A 17,962-nucleotide genomic window follows, 5' to 3' on the forward strand; every position below is an offset into this window, starting at 1 on the left:
GTCCCGCCCGAGCAGTGGCCCCTCAGCCGCCATGTGCCGCCCGGGCTGGGGCGGTGAATGACACTGGGGGCTGTGTGTGGCTTTACCCCGAGCTTCCAGACGAAAATTATACTTAAAAAAAAAWTTAAAAACYCCAAACGAAACCGAATCATAAAAATTGAGCGGAAGTGAAAGGTCGGTGACGGTCTCGCCCAGCTCGGAGCGAGGTTCGATCTTCCCAGGGCGGACAGGGGGCACAGCCGTGGCGGTGAGGGCCGGAGAGCCGCGGGGGRATGGAAGAAAAATTCGCAACTAAACATCTTTCTGTTTTTCATCTTCCCTGGGAGGAGTGTCACGAGGCTTTGGAGAACWTAGGCTTCTCTGTGTCAACTACCACGTTTTTCATCAGTTCGCTGAACGAACTGATAGGAGTTCTCTGTATCTTCCTCTCTTTCCTTTTTTTTTTTTGTTTTTAAATAATAATCAAAAAGTGTTTGTTTATTTGTTTCAGCTTTTCCTTGGGAATCATGAACACCCGGCAGCAAAGCAAACTTACCTACTCCTGGTATGGAAGACCTGCGAGCTCAGACAGAAAGCTGAGGACTTTCCAGTACAAGTAAATAACATTTATTTCTGTCTTGCTCAGGGAAACTTAATCAGTGAATGTTTCTTTACCTTTCTTATATCGTTTAGGTTAAAATGGCAGTAAGTGAGAATGTGAGTAAAGTTTTGAGCATTTTGTCATGACACTSTATATATATAACTACAGCATTGTCACCAAGCTCTTGAATTATAAAYAGTATAATGTATAAGCAAAAGCATYTAACTAAATCTGTGAATAAGTTTTAACTAATTCAAATACATATGAAAACTTCTAATYGGGGGACTAAGTTGTAAGCATTGCAAGTAAGGGCATAACTAACTGTAAAGTTGTTAGACAGCAGGTTTAATGATATCTGAATTTTGAAGAGTATGAAATTCTCCTAATCTTCCTGTGTGTGTCACTTTCTAGGGGGATTATTATTACATCAGAACGCAGCAAAACAGAAACGTGTATACAACTTGGTGACTTTATTTTAGTTGAAGGGGTGAATGCAGATCAGCCTTACGTGGCACAACTTGTGGATTTATATGAAGATGGTAAGAAAAAAAAAATATATCTGAGGAATTGTTAAATGTTTTAAAGTTACCTTTTTCGTGTGGGTGTAGATAGCAGCACTATGTCACTGGCCTAATTTATTAAGAACATTCAAGTTTTGGTAATCATTGCATCTGTTCTCACATGCTTCTCCAAATATTTGGGACTGATGGCAAATTTCAACTAAATTTGATACATAAATGGAAAGTTTAAGCACGTTGTAATTTTTATAGTCATTTTATGTAATTGTCTAATTTAAAAGTAGTGGTTCTTGAGGAACACAATGTGAACTTGTACTTTATGTAGAGATTGGAGAATCCAAATGGAGCAAGAGCACTGCAGCCATTAAACTTACATCTTAATAAATATCAGGCAATTTAACAATAATGCCCAAGGCTGAATAAATGGGATTATTACTTCTATCCCTTGTAGAGATAGATAAGAAAAGGTAACTCATGAGGTGTGAGTGATACAAAGACTGAGTCTGAATTGGGAGCTACTCATTGGCTATGTAAGATTTCTTTGAATAGCTTTTGTTCTTTTTTGTGCCATAATAATAATGCTTTGAGGGATTTTTATTTTCTTTACCTTTTTTTAAACATAAATACATATAATTCCAGCTTATTTATTTACTAATGCACTTTTTTGTAGTGCAACTGAACATTCTCTCATACTGGAATGAAACCCATGAAACTTCCTTAAAAACAAATTGTTTCATCTGCAATAATCCCTGGTTTGTCAGCCACTGAAAAATGTGTTTCTGGCTTCTGCAAATAAAATGGCGCTACAAATAACGTCTTGAAATTTCTCAGTTCTCCTTCTATGTCACTGCTTTTAGTTAACAGGGTTTGAGGAGATCATATCCATGCAAATAAGGAACSTCTTTGCTTATGATAGGGAACTGGTGGTCTGGAGCTGGCCTCCAAGGATTTTGTGATTTAGACCTGTGTAGGTGTTACCTTAGCCCACTGAAATTCTCAACTCAGACATTTTAATTTAGCCTTGAAAATGGGAATTGCAGTCTCTTTATCAGATGCTTTTTCACCTGTGTCCAAGGAGGATCTCTACGCTTGGTGCCATTTCAGCTAAAGTGTGGCACTATTTGTGACTCAGTAAAACTCATGTTCCCTGACTGTTTCTCCTTGTTGCAGGTGCTCAGCATAAACGTGCAGTTGTGCAGTGGTTCTGTCGTTTGGAGGAGATACCTCAGAACAAACGGAAGCTGCTTAAAAGAGAGGTTTCTCCCCAGGAGGTGTTTTTGGATCAGATTCTGGGTTATGACACTGATATAGCAGCAGAGACCATTATTAAAAGCATCGGGGTATGTACTGCAACCCTTTTTACACAGAGAGGGAAGAAAGAAACAGCAACTGCCCCRTAGTGTAAATTAGTAACTAATGATTGCATGAGTTACAGTAATGAGACCTATGAATAGAAAATAGCTGAATTCTAAATTAACAGTAAACATTAATGTATGYGTGTTTTGGTGTTTTCTGTTTTTGCAGGTACTACCACTACATCTGGATGAGGAACTGCCTATTATTACATTAAACAAGGAAAAACCTTTCTATGTCAAACAGTCTTGGGATGGGAAGTGCTTTAAGGTTTTGTCCCCAGACACATTCTCTAAGCTGAAAGAAGCTAGCAAGAMAAGAGGTGTCATATCAAACTCTTCAAAAGCATTCATTCCTCCAGACAACCTTACACCTGTGAAAAAAGAGATGGAGAGTTTTGTTCGGAGTGCCACAAAACCAAAAAGTGTTGATATGAAAATAGAGCCAAAACATTCTGCTTCCAAGTCCTCCCTTGCTAAGGAGAGGCATTGTCAACGAGTGGCTAATAGTGACATCAAAACCCCGACAGCAAGGAAGAAGCTGGAGTTAAACAGTATGTATATGGCAATATTTTGTCTGTTCTGTAGCTCTGTACTATATTTTGTGCTTCTCCATTTTGGGTAGTTCAAACAATGGTAACATTCAATCATCAGTATTTTTACTTACCTTGTTCAGGCTTTGGAATCAGCCCAAGCCTTGTGAGCACATCAGTTGTTTGTCTTGTCTGTTGTTTCAAGCACTGTACTGCCTATGTCCAAMTGCTGCTGTAAATGCTTTATTTGTATCTGATAAATCTAAATTAAAAGGTTTGYTGACTGAAATGCTACCAATCAGCTTAACTTGACCTCAGAATGTCCCACTCTCTTTAATCTTCTGACTAATTRTGCACTAAAATGTTTACATTGAGCWGGTTGAATAAGCACATTTGATCCTGTGTAACATGCAGTATTTTCAATGTGGAACCTGATTCAAATTTTAAGTGATGGAGGTGGGTTAGAAAACTGAAAAAATGGTTTGTCTTCTATTTAGTAATTTTTTAGAGGAAGTGCATACTTTTTGAAAACGCAGTTCCTTGTTCCTGGAGTGAAATACTCACCTTCTTTCTTTTATACAACAGTCACTGAGCCAGTCGTACCACGTCTTCTGAAAGTTAACCAAACCAGCCATATTGAAGCCTGGCAAAAGTTCATTTTGCTTTTCATTTCTAGGTCCTACAAGATCTAAAGGCAGGCTCCTGGGATGTGAAGTTTTGGGTCTTTTGGATGATGACTTTGACGCTGTAGCACCATTAGAACCATCAGCTACTAAAAGAAAAGTGAAGTTCACAAGTGACATTTTAGGCTCACCACCAAAAATCCCCTGCAGCAATGACAAGTCCAAGTCAGCATCTGAGACTGCAGAGGACTGCCAGAGGTTCAGTGACACAATACGATTGTCCCCMTACACTAAAATCAGAGATTTCAGTGAAAAAGACAAGAATCTTCATGTGAAAGATGACACTATATCGTAAGTGACAGTGTTTTTATCATTGTTTTTGTATGGGATTTCTATTTGTATGAAGCTCTCTTAAAACACATTGATGAAAGKCTTCTGGAGAGAAAAGCTGGTGAAGTCTACCTTGTTGTGGATGCAACAATGGAATTTGCACTTTTTTTTTGTCACCATATGGCATGAGAATTTTTACCTTTCATTGATAAGTAATGACATTTCAGTAGTATGTACAGATCTAAAAGAATTGCTGAGAAGGATCAACAAATAATTAAAGTATCTGTAATTCATCTCAATTTGTCCTTTGAGCTAGTAAGAAARACAACCAAAGAATATCAAAACACAAAGAGAAAAATACATTCTCWTGTAGATTAGATCAAAGAGATGCCCAAAGAAAATATTTTCCTCATCTTTCTCTTAAGTAAAAAAAAATAGGAAAAAAACTCTACTTTTCCGTTAAATAAAACCACAGCTGTTTTGAGCCCCTGTCCCTTCAGATTGTCAGTGCAAAATACAGCAAATACTTTGTTTTTCTTGGCAAAGAGGTATTGAAGGCACAGTGCAAGAGGGGGGAAGTTGTGCTGCCAGTATCCACGCCATAGCCAATCTGTAAACAACAAATAAGAATTCATGGTGGACTGACAGTGTAACAATTGAGCCTGAAGTTTGAAAGGCCTTCTCTGTGTCTTTACAAGTGTGATGCAAAGAGAGGGAATACAACCAGCTTTGTTTTCTTTCTTTACAGTTTAGTTGGGTATCAGAAACCGAGCACTCAGAGCCCTATGTTGACCCCTCGTTCTCGCAGAACATGTGCACAGAAAACAAGTGCTCTCATTGCAGAGCAAATCAGGTAAACCCTGCAGCCATGATCTCTTGTTTAGATTGCTGTTGATAGCTTGAAACCTTGAGAGCTTCTCTGGCTTAATATTGAAATGCAAATGGTTCTAGAAGCATAGTTTAATTGCAGCATGGGTAAAAAACTTTTATGTTCAGAAACATAAAGCTGACTCCTGGTGTTCTTCAGAAAACTGACTTCCTTTAAATCARTCTTTTAAAAAGCCATGGAAAAGTAGGAGCTGAAGTGGAAAACTTATTGGCTTGCTGAATACAAGAACTACAGAAAAAGCTGAAAATGTGCAAATGGTGCTTTGTGATGTGTAGACTTGGATGGGATTTTTTTAAAGCTCAAGTCATTTCTGTTTCTTATAGCGTGTTGAACCAGGAAGATACTCTGTCTAGCTCTGACAGTTCCTACTCTTCAAGTAGTGAGGAAGAGGAGGATGATGATGTGCCTTGTACACCMGAAAAGAAAACTAAATCCAGCACCCCAAAATCTTCAAGGAAATCTGCAGTTCACACTCCTGCAAAGACACCAAAGAAAACTGTAAGGTTCCATRTAAAAGACCTRTTTTTATCATTTCTGAGGCAGTTAYTTGAATGCTTGATKCATGTGTACCAGAGTTARGTATCTGAACCCSTTAGCTTTTAATGTAGCATTATCTGRATTAATTTAATCTTTGATATCAGTAAGTTATGCAAATGTATGCCATTTGCATGTTGTGAATATTGTGACAATATTGATTAGAAAACTAGCCTAAACAGGGAAAAAACTGGCTCMGCTGCCTTTCTTAAGAAACAGATCATTTTGTAACACAGCATTTCAGAAAAGGATTAACCACTCAAAAATTCTCCAGACAGTTAATAGGTGTAATTGTCACCACCCCCTTTCCAGTTTCCTTTTTCTCTTAGGAAGAAAACACCATAAGGCCTGTTTGGTAATTCCCTATGTAGTGTTTCTCTCTTCATCTTGTACTCTGGCATTAGTAATGTTTAAGAAACTTGTATGAATGGATTGTTTGTACTCTGGCATTAGTAATGTTTAAGAAACTTGTATGAATGGATTGTTTCCAACAGAAATTGTTGTTTGTAGAAAATCTGCTTGAGGTTGTAATTTCTCCTTGCAGCCTTTATCAAGAACACCCAGAACACCCCGGAATGCAACTCCAGAGATTCCCAGGCGCATCCAGGCAGCCCAGGAACCAGCTAGTGTACTGGAAGAAGCTAGATTAAGGTAACTTGTGCTCAGGAAAATCATATTTTTTTGCATCAGGTGTGCACAGCAGTAGATTGTGCTGAAATAGGGAATTTCATCTTTATTATGTTGAATAAAATTGGTTAAAATGCATGGTGTTCTGATACAAGAAGAGCCTTTAATAATTTACTATACTAGATTTACAATACTACCTTCACAATTTTAAATTACTATAGCCAGTCCATGCTGAGTTCTTCAGAACTAGGTATCTTTGTTCTCTGCAACATTAGAAAAACAAATATCCTCTCTGATGAGCTTTAGATTGTAAAGGTACAATATTTGTCTCTTTTTGGTGTGTGAAAAAGCTTTGCAGATATCACTGTAGGTCTTTACAGTGGAAAAAAAAAAAGAAAGACTGTCTTTCAAACTGGGTTTTAGTTCTATTTCCTATAAGCAGTATCTCCTGTTTTATTCTCCCTCTGCACAAATAGTCTGTCAATTGAAACAGATCTTTATTGCTGTATAAATTAAGAGTATATAGAGAGAGACTGGGCTGTTTCTTTTGGGACACTTGACGTTGATGGTCAGACTTAAAAGCATGTAAAGATATATTTGAAAAACTCCACACAGCTGTGAAAGGTGAGCATCAGTTCTTCAGAGAGAACTGCAATTTCAATTTTCTTTTTCTTTTCTTTTTTTTTAAATTTAAAGGCTGCATGTTTCTGCTATCCCAGAATCTCTGCCTTGTCGTGAGGAAGAATTCCAGGATATCTATAACTTTGTGGAAAGCAAGCTTATTGATGGCACAGGAGGGTGAGTTTGGCAAGACTGTAACCAAGATTACATCTGCCTGTGGTATAACAGCAGTCAAATGATAAACACTATATTTTAAAAGTTATAATCATTTTAAGCTCCTAGTTCAMTTTTCCTGGTATTTCTCTTCCTTAAGTGGTGCTGTGCATAGAARTAGTGTGAGCTTATTTATTCTGCAGATTCAAATTAAAGACCAGAATATAACTAGTCAATTTTAGATGTCCGTGAAATTATTTTTTAAAGAGGTAAATTACATTTATAAAATATTTGAGGTTAATTGTTGCAGTAATGATAAAAATCCTCATGATCCTCCAATGTGTTGTGTCCCAGTTTGCAGATAAAGTAACTGAAATATAGGGAATTGCCTGAAGTGACAGAGGAGTATTCAAGACTTKTGTCAGAGGTCAGGAATTCCAGCTCATTAATCCCAAGAGTGTTACCATTTTGCTCAGGCTGCTGAAGGGGTGTTCTCCTTTTGTAGGTGCATGTACATTTCTGGAGTGCCTGGAACAGGTAAAACTGCAACTGTTCATGAAGTAATTCGGTGTCTTCAGCAAGCTGCAGAAAATGATGAACTGCCACCATTCCAGTGTGTGGAGATCAATGGCATGAAGCTGACAGACCCTCACCAAGCCTATGTGCAGATATTAGAGGTAAATAAAGCCTTCTCAGTGGCTCTTTGAAAGAAGAGATACTGTGCTTTACCATCAGATCCTTACATGTTTTAGTATTCAAGGCACTTATTAGTACTTCCAAGTCCCTCTAAGAGACTGTGCTTTTATCTTAGAGCAGATCAGAAAATAATTAATTTAGGGCCTTAGCCAACTTCTTGGCTAAAGGTAATGGCTGAGAAATGGCCTGGTTTATTGCATCTACTCATCTAAGAAAAATCTAAATCAGCCTTTTAGATTTTCCCATAATGTAACTTTTTCTGCACATCTGCTTAAACAGCTACTAAGGTGACAACTCTGAAAGTCAGTGTAGCAGTAGAATAATTTCTGGGGGTGTCTTAATGGTTAACTGGTTAGTTATAATAGTAATTCAGTTAAGGGGGGGCCATCCCTGTCAGCAAAAGTGTATTTCTGATATCCATAACAAACGAGTCTGCAGCATCCATCTGGGMCTACTGCCTGGGCTTATGTTGTATGGGTGTGAATTAATCTTTTGAGGACTGGATTAAGATCACCCAGGAGGCATTAGACAGTAACTGCTCAAGAGCTTTCTTGGTCTAGGCTAACTTTAGGCCAGTGACCTGGAAATCAAATGGTTTCCTGAAGCATCTGTTCCATTTTCATATAAACTTCTGCTCCATTTATTTAAGTCTGAYATCATCTTTCTAAGAAGGGAGTGACATACATTAGTTTTCTAATGTCCTATCCTCATAGCTGGGAGTTAAATTTGCATATTTGCTTTCTTTCCTCAAACCAGCASAGACCATGTCTTGCAGAGGCATTTGCTGAAACCAGGCCACTGTTTTTTGAGCCTAGTGCAAGGCTTCCTGACAATTACCTTATTTCATGGTAGTGTGAATGTATTTTAACATCCTTTGTTCCTGTCTCATTCAGCATGAAATTATAAAATGAATAAAGAATAGGCCTTTGGAAATAAAATCTGTTGTCYCCCACAGGTCCTGAACTCAAAGCTAGCCCAGTTAAGCACCCTTCAGGGAGTACAAAGTCACATGATTCCTTCTGCCTCAGCTACCATTTAAGTACCCTGGCTAAGAGCAAGGCTGCTTTTATGATTGCTGCAGGCCGAGCTCCAGTTTGCTGATGATTCTTTGCATGGCTGAAGCAAACCCTGGAGCTTCCCTTTTGCAGTTACCTCACTGCTGTAGGAAGATTTATAGAGATAGAACAGGGACTGGAAGCCGTGGACAGGTGAAAGAAATAAGGTTAAATATTTGGGTACAGCAAGTGTCCARTTCCACCACGGTGACTGAACTGTGGTATATTGGAGACCCAGCTCCAGAGCTGTAGAATCAGGATTTTCTGGGATGCAACTGCTTCCTGTGACTGATTCACACTGTCCTRACTGAACTGGAAACATGAAACAAAAGTACATTATACATTAATGTCATGCTCTGGCTTGTTATATAATTRTGAAATCTCAGATTTMTRYRTGATTTTAGAAAAGAAATAGAGTTYTCAAATGCARTCTCCATTTTGCTTTATKGCTTGACTTTGAACTATGATGAACAATTGATTCAGCATCAGTGTAATTTTGAAATGTCATGSTTTGATTTCTGGATATCTTTGGACTTGCAAGGGAAGAGGTAATGTACAGTCAGCTCATCTGTTCTGCCACATAATTGCAAAAGGTATTGCAGGTATTTTTTTAGCTCACAGTTGAAYAAATTTAATTATAGATCCTGCTGATGATTCATTAAAATTTTAATAGGAGTCCAAGATTATTGAATTCAGGCTATTCTTGTCAGCTGACTTAGGTTTTCAGTAGGTGTGTACATWCAGAGATACCCTTGAGATATGCTGGGTTTAGAGCCCTCTACACTGGGTGGGTTCAGGATTTCTTAATGATTCTAAGACAAATTGCAGAAAATTATATTGGTCTTTCTGTTTAGTTATGTGTTGTTTTGTTTCTCTTCTTCTTGWGCAGTTCTTGGTAGACCTGAGTGTCTTATGAGCTACTTTTTCTTTTTTTTTCCCTTCCCCATGGGAAAAATAATCCAGATGTTTGGTGTTGAATGTTAGGRAAAGGCAGAACTGAATGGATTCAAACTTTGTATTTCCAGGGGTTTGGTGTGATTAACCTTCAATGTTTGTGCAGTTCCTGACAGGTCAGAAGGTGACAGCAACCCATGCTGCAGTACTGCTGGCAAAGTTGTTCAGTACACCTGGGCCAAAGAGGAAGACCACAGTGCTTGTAGTGGATGAGGTGAGGCAAAGAGTCCTTTGTTTTCTTTCCKTCAAGTGTTCTGAGAAATGAGTTTGTGGAGGAGGGAAAAAGACAAGTTATGTATGCTTTGACTGTATCACATGTGATGTAACAGGAATAGACTTAGGAGAGGGGAGACACAAATAGTTCCTCTTACCTATTTAAATTCAGTTTCCTAAAAAGTCTGAGTATCCTGTTGCCATGTTGTTCTCTGCCTTGGATTTCAAACTGGTTTTATGTTTTGTTATTCCAAGACATGGAATAATTCGTTTGTTGAGTTCTTAATACCAGAGGATTCTACTTTATTTTGTCTGGAACCTGCTACTTTTCCAATGGGAAAACTCACAGAGAAATAAGTCATACCCAATTTTGAAAAACCTTGAATATGCTGTGTTCACTAATAACCAAATGCACTCTTACTTTTGCTGTWAGCTAATTCAGGTTCTCACTTGGAGGGTCTTTGAATCTTGTTAGATGTARCATTAGCATCACAGTAGTGTTTTAAAACTCCAGCTGCCTAATCACTGTTGTGATTAATACTGTTAAGCATCCAGCAGGACTGTGCTTTTCCAAAACAGATTAGAGCTCCAATTCAGAAAATGCAGTCCTATTAGTGGATGGATAAAGGAAAGGCAACACAGACAGCTTGTTCAGAATCATGTGAAAAGTCCTCTGTGGCAGAGCTGGTTCTCAAACCCCCATCAGGAGTTGTAAATAAAAGGCCATTCTTTTTTCCAGTCTGATTCTTCTTGTTTTACCTCTGCAGCTTGATCTGCTGTGGACCCGGAAACAGAATGTGATGTACAACTTATTTGACTGGCCAACCCAAAAGCACTCCAAGTTAATCATCCTGGCCATTGCCAACACCATGGACTTGCCAGAGAGAATCATGATGAACAGAGTAGCAAGCAGGCTGGTATGTTTTAGCAGTTCTGTTGCTATGCCATAAGATAAGAACAGATTAAATACTGGATGCAATCAAAGCAATCTAGGGAAAAAAGTAGGATTGGTTATATCAGAAGCTGAACAATGTTTTTTATAATTCCCTCTCTAGAGGGCTGATAATGAACACATAAATCTCAGCAATGTAAGTTGAGGAGCTTCTTTGCTAATCAGATATTATGCTGTGTACATACACTGTGTTCTTGTAAGAATGAAATAAGAATATGAATGTCTTAAAATATATTAAGATCTGGATAATCAAATGYTGGGCTTCATGGTTAAACTGCTTACTCTAGAGTTCAGAAGAATTCTCTTCTGGTTTTGCTTCTTTCCCCTTTCATTCCAGGCACCTACTTCCCTATTTGTCATCATCAGCTGGTAGATTATATAAAGGTATCCAACAAAGAAAATTGGATGCACTCTCCACTTGTTTTGAATACATTTTCCTAGGTCATCTCATCACAGCTCTGAAAAGTGGTTTGCAAAAGCAGTGCTCTATGCCTCTATCCTTCCATGACTCAAAAACAGCTCCACAGGGTGTGAATTGCTTTCCCCCACCTACTAAGCCCACTCCAGATCAGCTGAGTCCATATAGTCACAAGAGAAGAGTTTTGCATAAGAAATTCAAAACTTATGTCTCCTGTAGGGTATGAAAGGCCATGCACCATCTGTAACAGATTGTCCTCATCTGAGAGCAGTTCTTATTAGCTTGACCAGAAGAGGACTTTTAATTCTTGGCTGATGGCTAACCAGAAGTCAGTACACACACAGATTTGCTAGAGGAGACATATTTTTTTCCTACTGTATTAAAAAATAATATATAGACAGATGTAATAATTTTTTTTTGCATTTGGGATCTCTGATTTGTTTAAAAGTTTTATCAGATAAATTTGAATTCTAATAGCATCTGGACTTGCTTTTCAGGCCTTTCAGTGGGAAGATCCAGCCACTGATCCTCACTGGGTCACAATTTTGTGGATTTGTACATTTATTTCACAAATATGAAAACATGTCACTTGGAGGGAAAGGATGTAAAAGACTGATTGCTCCTATGAGAAAAAGTAAAACCAGCCATATAGGCCATGCTTGAGCAGTTGAGCGTTTTCCAGCACCACAAACATTTCTCACTGTGCTGTCATTTATTGTAGGGCCTCACCAGAATGTCCTTTCAGCCCTACACCTACAAACAGTTACAGCAAATTGTTTCATCCAGACTGAAGGGTGTGAAGGCATTTGAAGAGGATGCARTTCAGCTGGTTTCCAGAAAGGTGAGCACAGAGCAGATAAAAGTCCTTTATGTTGCACTGGGTAAAGAGTGTGGGGAGAACAAGGACAGTTTTGTAACAGCTCTTAGACTTGGTTCTGTTGTTTTGTTCTGTAATGGAGGCAAGTRGGGCACAAGTAGCAGTTCATTATTCAGGGTATTTTCTCAGAAGACATTGCTAGAGCACTGTCCTTGCTTTTCCCACCTACTCTGAGAAGGCAGMAGCATATTCCAAGAGCTGAAGGCATGACAACAAGAGTCGTGATAATGCATGATGATAAGATGTCAACTGTCTCCACTGTTTAGCATAATGTGAGTCATTGGAGAATCCTGAAAAAGACAGCATGCCAGTGGCAGTGGAAATAACCATGTTCATTTTCTTTCTCAAGATGTTTAGTATCTTGGCATAATAGATAGTACCTGTTATGTTTGCAGGTCTTAATACTCAGTTGCAAAAAAATAAGTAATTCACTGGGGATCAGTAGCTTCTCAGTTTGAGGTATGTGCATTGCTAATATGTTGTATTCGCAACTCTATATTAAAGTAATCTATTAAAATTATGTCAAAACATCCAGCATCATTGTAGAATTAAAAAAGAGTGCTCATAAATGTGTCAGAAGTAAATATAAGTGATGTTTTATTGTGAAGGAACCGCCTTTCTGTAAGAATAATAGTGACAGTTTTGCAGATTGAATAATTGCAGTGTTTTGCTAGCATGATTTTTCTTTAGAAAATACAGAAATATACCTTGCAATTAGATTTTCTAAAGGGTTTCTCATTCTTGGCCCCAGCTGGGTTTTAGGGCTCTTGTATGTTACCAACATCTACTGGGAACACCAGGCTGGTACTACATCTAGTGACTGTTCATAGCTTTATTAAAATTGTAAAGCACAATTGGGGTTTTAATAAGTATTTTGTTTCAGAAATTGCAGGCACTTGTAATTGTAAATTGATTATCCCAGATATTTCTTTGAGACAGTCTAAAATTATTAGAACTCTYAAAATCAGTATTTTAATGAGGATAGAAAAACCGAGGAGGTTTGTTTTTGTGTCATAGCCACCCCCTGCTTTTTTTTTTTTTTCCCTCTGCATGAACCTGGATTATGGTAAAAAATTAAGCTGATACTTCTGAAAGCTTTTGGTGTGGAAGTGAATTGCTCACCTTTAATTTTATTTTTTAACCTCTGACTTCTGTGATTATTGAATAAAGTTCAGTCTTGAATTTGTGATGACCAGATCAGGGTGGGGATGTGGGAGAGTTGCCTCTGTTGGTTTTGGTCAATAAGGTTGTTGAGGTTTTGGATTTGTAGTAAGGTAGTTCAGAGATGCTTCTCTCCCGTTGGATGCTCAGAGTGTTTGGGTTTTGTTTGTCTATTGATTTCTGGTAAACTTCTCCCAGCTCATAGGAAATGTTGTTAGRAATCTGTCACATTCACTTGCAGGTGGCAGCGCTGTCCGGGGATGCCCGGCGGTGCCTGGACATCTGCAGGAGAGCCACAGAGATCTGCGAGTTTGCCAGGCAGAAGAGAACCCCGGAGATTGTCAGGATGTCCCACGTGACTGACGCCATAGATGAAATGTTTTCATCACCATATGTCAATGCAATCAGGTAAAAACATTTCCTTTGCTTTTGTCTYTTAAACAGCTTTCRTTTTTAAAAAGCATTGTGATGCCAGAGTTGTAGGCTGTAATATAATGGTCAGGTGTGACATACGCTGCCCACCTGGTGTTCAGATATGTTGTTCCCAAGCAATTTCCCTTCCAGACTTCCTTCTGATGTTTCATAGRTTCTCACCTTCACAAATGGATTTTTTTTCTGTTTTGTTTTGGATTCAGGAATGCTTCATTGCATGAACAAATCTTCTTGAAAGCAATTTTAGCAGAGTTTCGCAGGGCAGGAGTTGAGGAGGCAACAGTTCAACAGGTATGGGGCTTTTTTGGTCATGTTACCAGTGATCTGGATCACAAAGTGATTTTTCTTTTTCTTTGCATATTAAAGCRTCTCATGCTTCTACCCTAACATACTTTATCACAAAAAAAATAAAAAACAACCTGAAATTATCAGGCAACAGTCCAAGGAGGAAAACTGAAAGTTGATTTCAATTTGTGTATCACTGTTTTTCTCAATAGAGGCAGATGAATCACTAGAAGTTTTTTAGTAGACCCATAAAATGCTTGCWGCCAGCAAAACTGTGAAGACTGCAGAGTAGTCATGAGTTGTGTGGAAGCTAAATATTAATGCTTAGATATTTATACAGTTCTAAACATTTTTATATAAAATTACAGCATTTGAACAGGGTGGAGCTAGTTTTAGCTCCCCTCCCATGGATGTGGGGGAAGAAAGCTTCTCTCTGTCACTTTGGCATGCAGGCAGTAAACATAACCTGTGTCCCTTTCTTTTTTCCAACAGGTCTACCGGCACCACGTGGCCTTGTGCAGGATGGAAGGCCTGCAGAGTCCTACAGTGTCAGAAATTATGGCAATTTGTTCCAGACTTGGTGCCTGCMGGCTCTTGCTGGTAGAGGCCAGTAATAAATATCTGCATGTGCGGGTGCGACTGAACCTCAGCCAGGATGATGTYATGTATGCACTCAGGGAGGAATAAAGTAAAAGATTTTATTGCTTTTAGTATGTATAAATATTTTAAATACCATCTATTTTAATTAATTGTTGATAAAATGGAAATAGCAAAATGTATTTTTTTAAAATGCTTTGCTTACTTAATGCACTCCTTTTGATAATAAAGAATTGATTTCAAAGCATTTTAAATATTTCAAACTATTTGTTTTTAGACATTTCTAAGAGCTGKTAACCGGTCCYCTTTYAACTGAGGTGYATGRACTTGGAATGGAKTCTTTGAAATGGATTACTTGAAATGGATTGCTTGCATTGCTATTTTTTGTTAAAACTCATGTTAAGACTCTTAAGTTTTCCTCATTGACTTTTATACTCAACGAAAGGTTGTGTTAAACTGGGCTTAAACTTTCATTACTAAAATAATTAAAAAGAACTTTGAGTTTGCAGTCCAGACTCAGGAATGGAGAAGACTGTCAAAATACCGCACAAATTGTGCCATTCAAATCCCCAACTCTTTTTCTGGTCGATCAATACCAAGGATTGTTTCCGAGCAGCGGCCCCGGTGTTGCCGGTGTGTGCAGGGGGTCGGTTCGGACACCCCCCGGCGGGGCCGTGGCTGCGGGCCGGGCCCGCCCCTTCGCGCAGCCGCACTGCCGCCGGGGCCGCGGGCGGGCCCTCCCCGAGCCGCGCCGGGCGGGAGCTGCGGCCGCACGGGCGGGAGCAGAGGTGAGCGGGGCCGGGCTCTGCCGGGCGGCCCCACCGCGGTTCTTTGCGCGGCTCTCGGCCATCGCCCCCGCGGCCCCTCCCTTGGCCGCCGGGTCCCGCCGAGCCGGCCGGGCGGAGCGCGGGTGCGGCCGGGCCGGGTTCGCAGGGCCCCGCYGAGCGCGTCCCGCGGCGCTGCCCCGCCTCCCTCACGGCGGGGGTGTCCTGTGAGGGGTGCCSGGGAAGCTGAGGGGTCGCGCCGCCTGCCTTCGTGCGGTGGGCTGTGCCTTGGGACAGGCAGGGCGCTGACTTTAAGTTCTGTGTGCTCTCAGTCCCTTAGAGACACAGTCCGCTGAAATTCATGAACCAACATGCTTGGCAGAAGACCTAAAAAGAGCCCTCAGGCAAAGGGCCAGGGAGCTGCAGTTGCAAAGCAGGTAAGGAGGGCAAAGGGCCAGGGAGATGTGGTTGCAGAGCAGGCAGGGAAACCTACTCCTACTGCTCCTCAGGATAGTCTCGTTCAGATCTGCTGCTGTTTTGCTGTASAATCTGCCATGTGTTCATAACATTGGAGGATCATGGAAGAATTTAGATTGTGGTGCCTGTTATYCTTCCTTCTCCTTTAATGCATTCTTTAAGTAAATATCTGATAGGCAGCAGTGGAGGTCTTGCAGGGAAGGCACAGTGTTGTAATGCTGTAATCTTTGCATGAGACCTCATGACTCATGCTTACAGTATTTTCTTAGCCCAGCTACGTTGAGATTTAATAATAACTTCAGTAACTCTGYGGAGGTTCTCCTTACATCTCTAAGAAAACAGAAACAAGAATACCAGAATATCAAATAACGAGTGCAGGTACATACAATGGGAGAATATTAAGGTGCTAAGCAACAGACAGTTAATTTCCCTGTGTATAGTCATTTTTTCTTGCAGACTGATAAGCCTGTGTCCCTTTCCTATAGCTAAAAGTGAATTTAAATAGGTTTGGGTTTGTTTTTTTTCCATACTTATTTACCTTTGGATGTAGTTTCAGAAGTCCTTTGGAGATAAACGTGGTTTAGTCATGGTTGGCAGGTGTAGGAAGTCAGGCAACAGTGTCAAAATTAGAAATATACAGTCAAGGCAAAATTCTGGGTAGAAAAGTGACAGAAAAACAGTGTARTTAGAGGTAAAGAATATGTTAGAAMCAGAATGGAATTTCAGGAACTTTTGAAGGTAGAATAGGGGCAAGTAACAGGTGGAATAACTGGTAAGCATATAGAGAAATGTGGAAAGGGATTGGAACAAGATATTATCACAGAGAAAATAGCTAAGRTTTTCTCTTTTGGTGATTTCTTAGGAAGTAGTATTCTCATACTGAAGGTAGAATGCTGTRGTTAGTGATCCATCATGTTACCATGGCTTCAGTGTGAAAGTTTGCATTTCTCAGAGGGAGAGGTAGCATATATCTTAGTTCATTTGAGGAGGKGAGAAGATAAAAGGTGAAAATACCTTTCCTCATTCCAGGGAAAAAAATAGAAACCTCACAGTGAAAAGAGGGAGAATAAATAAAGGATCTGATTAATGTATTTTACTAATTTCTGATTCAATAAAGTTAATTATTCAGCCTGTCTTACAGCATGGATGACTGTTTGTTGTAGCAAATGGCTTGTTTGCTTTCGAATTAATTCAGTTTAAACTGGTCTTTTGTTGTTTAGTGTGTCAACTGCAAGTTTTTTATAGCTCATTTTTTCCTATTTATTAAACATTTCTTCACTACTAGTTTCATTGGAAGTATGCCTTATTGAGTGGGTTGGGACTTTGAGCTGGAGCTGCTGGGTTCTGTTCTTGTCTTCATTGATTACTGCAGTAACTTCACTGTCCACTCTTGCCCTGTGRTAATGAACAGATCCTCTGTGCTCTTGATCCATTCTGCAGATTTGTGATAGGTCTATGTGTGTTCCATACAGCTTGACTCTTTAGATCACCGTTATAAATATTTCCTATTTAAATCTTGTCCTGACCTCCTTTCAGTTCTAGCCAAGACTTTGAATRCATTGGTTTTGCTTTACAGCTGGGAGATGGATAAAGCAGAGGGTGGCTGACTGATCTGCCCCATGCCTTGTGGAATGTCAAGGGCAGGATCAGAGCTAAGAWACAAATACCTGCTTGTTTTGTATGCTGTTGCTGGTCCTTGGAATCAGTGTTTCTCAGCTGTGTTTCACATCCTCCGTTGGGATTATAAAATGGTCTAAAGAGGGGCACAGTATTTTAGGGCAGTGGCTACCAGCACCTTGATTCCTACTTGGTTAAAWAAAAGAATTTTATTACATTAATTTATAAACTGACAGGCAGCTTCTTGCRGCACTTCAGACCTTTGAGACAGAAGGATATTGTTAACCCTCAGAATTATGACAACTGATGGTTCTTCCTGTGCTGGAGAGATGCTGAAGTGCTGCCTCCTTGGCCATGTGAGGATCAATAAACCAGCAGGGGCTTGTGCTTTGGAAAAGTCTGGGGAAACCTTCCYCTGCCTCGTAGGATGAATCTAATTYRGTCAATTCATGTTTATAAAAAGTCCTAGCATACKTCAGATAAAAATGTCGTTTTTTCTGAGGCCATTAGTATCTTAACCAGAAATACAAAAACTGTGATAAAAGGGCATTTTAAAAGAACACCTTTTAGATTACGACCCCAGAGATTTCTTTGATGTCCTTTGGAATGTTTTGCCACAATACACTGATAACTCCTACTGTGAAATTCTGATTACTGTTATTAATGCTGTTCTCTGAGATGTTATCACTAAGCTGATCTGTGCC

At 39.5% G+C, this 17,962-nt stretch overlaps 2 protein-coding genes across 2 annotated transcripts in view; both read left to right on the forward strand.

The window, feature by feature from the left end:
- Positions 1-14,655, forward strand: part of ORC1 (origin recognition complex subunit 1) — a 15,772-nt gene extending 1,117 nt beyond the window's left edge. The window contains exons 2-17 of the mRNA XM_057367033.1: positions 491-595; positions 992-1,119; positions 2,269-2,438; positions 2,623-3,004; positions 3,660-3,957; positions 4,685-4,789; positions 5,149-5,323; positions 5,904-6,010; positions 6,683-6,784; positions 7,266-7,437; positions 9,572-9,679; positions 10,446-10,595; positions 11,770-11,889; positions 13,328-13,494; positions 13,722-13,809; positions 14,296-14,655. Of these exons, the coding sequence (XP_057223016.1) occupies positions 507-595; positions 992-1,119; positions 2,269-2,438; positions 2,623-3,004; positions 3,660-3,957; positions 4,685-4,789; positions 5,149-5,323; positions 5,904-6,010; positions 6,683-6,784; positions 7,266-7,437; positions 9,572-9,679; positions 10,446-10,595; positions 11,770-11,889; positions 13,328-13,494; positions 13,722-13,809; positions 14,296-14,490 (2,556 nt within the window). The 5' untranslated portion in view covers positions 491-506 and the 3' untranslated portion in view covers positions 14,491-14,655. The remainder of the gene's footprint in view (positions 1-490; positions 596-991; positions 1,120-2,268; positions 2,439-2,622; positions 3,005-3,659; positions 3,958-4,684; positions 4,790-5,148; positions 5,324-5,903; positions 6,011-6,682; positions 6,785-7,265; positions 7,438-9,571; positions 9,680-10,445; positions 10,596-11,769; positions 11,890-13,327; positions 13,495-13,721; positions 13,810-14,295) is intronic.
- Positions 14,656-15,122: 467 nt separating this feature from the next.
- Positions 15,123-17,962, forward strand: part of CC2D1B (coiled-coil and C2 domain containing 1B) — a 28,169-nt gene continuing 25,329 nt past the window's right edge. The window contains exons 1-2 of the mRNA XM_057367037.1: positions 15,123-15,188; positions 15,497-15,601. Of these exons, the coding sequence (XP_057223020.1) occupies positions 15,536-15,601 (66 nt within the window). The 5' untranslated portion in view covers positions 15,123-15,188; positions 15,497-15,535. The remainder of the gene's footprint in view (positions 15,189-15,496; positions 15,602-17,962) is intronic.

This window comes from Malurus melanocephalus, unplaced genomic scaffold (assembly GCF_030028575.1).
Source record: "Malurus melanocephalus ecotype Western Australia unplaced genomic scaffold, MMel_1.1 scaffold_74, whole genome shotgun sequence".
In the NCBI taxonomy this organism is placed as follows: Eukaryota; Metazoa; Chordata; class Aves; order Passeriformes; family Maluridae; genus Malurus; species Malurus melanocephalus.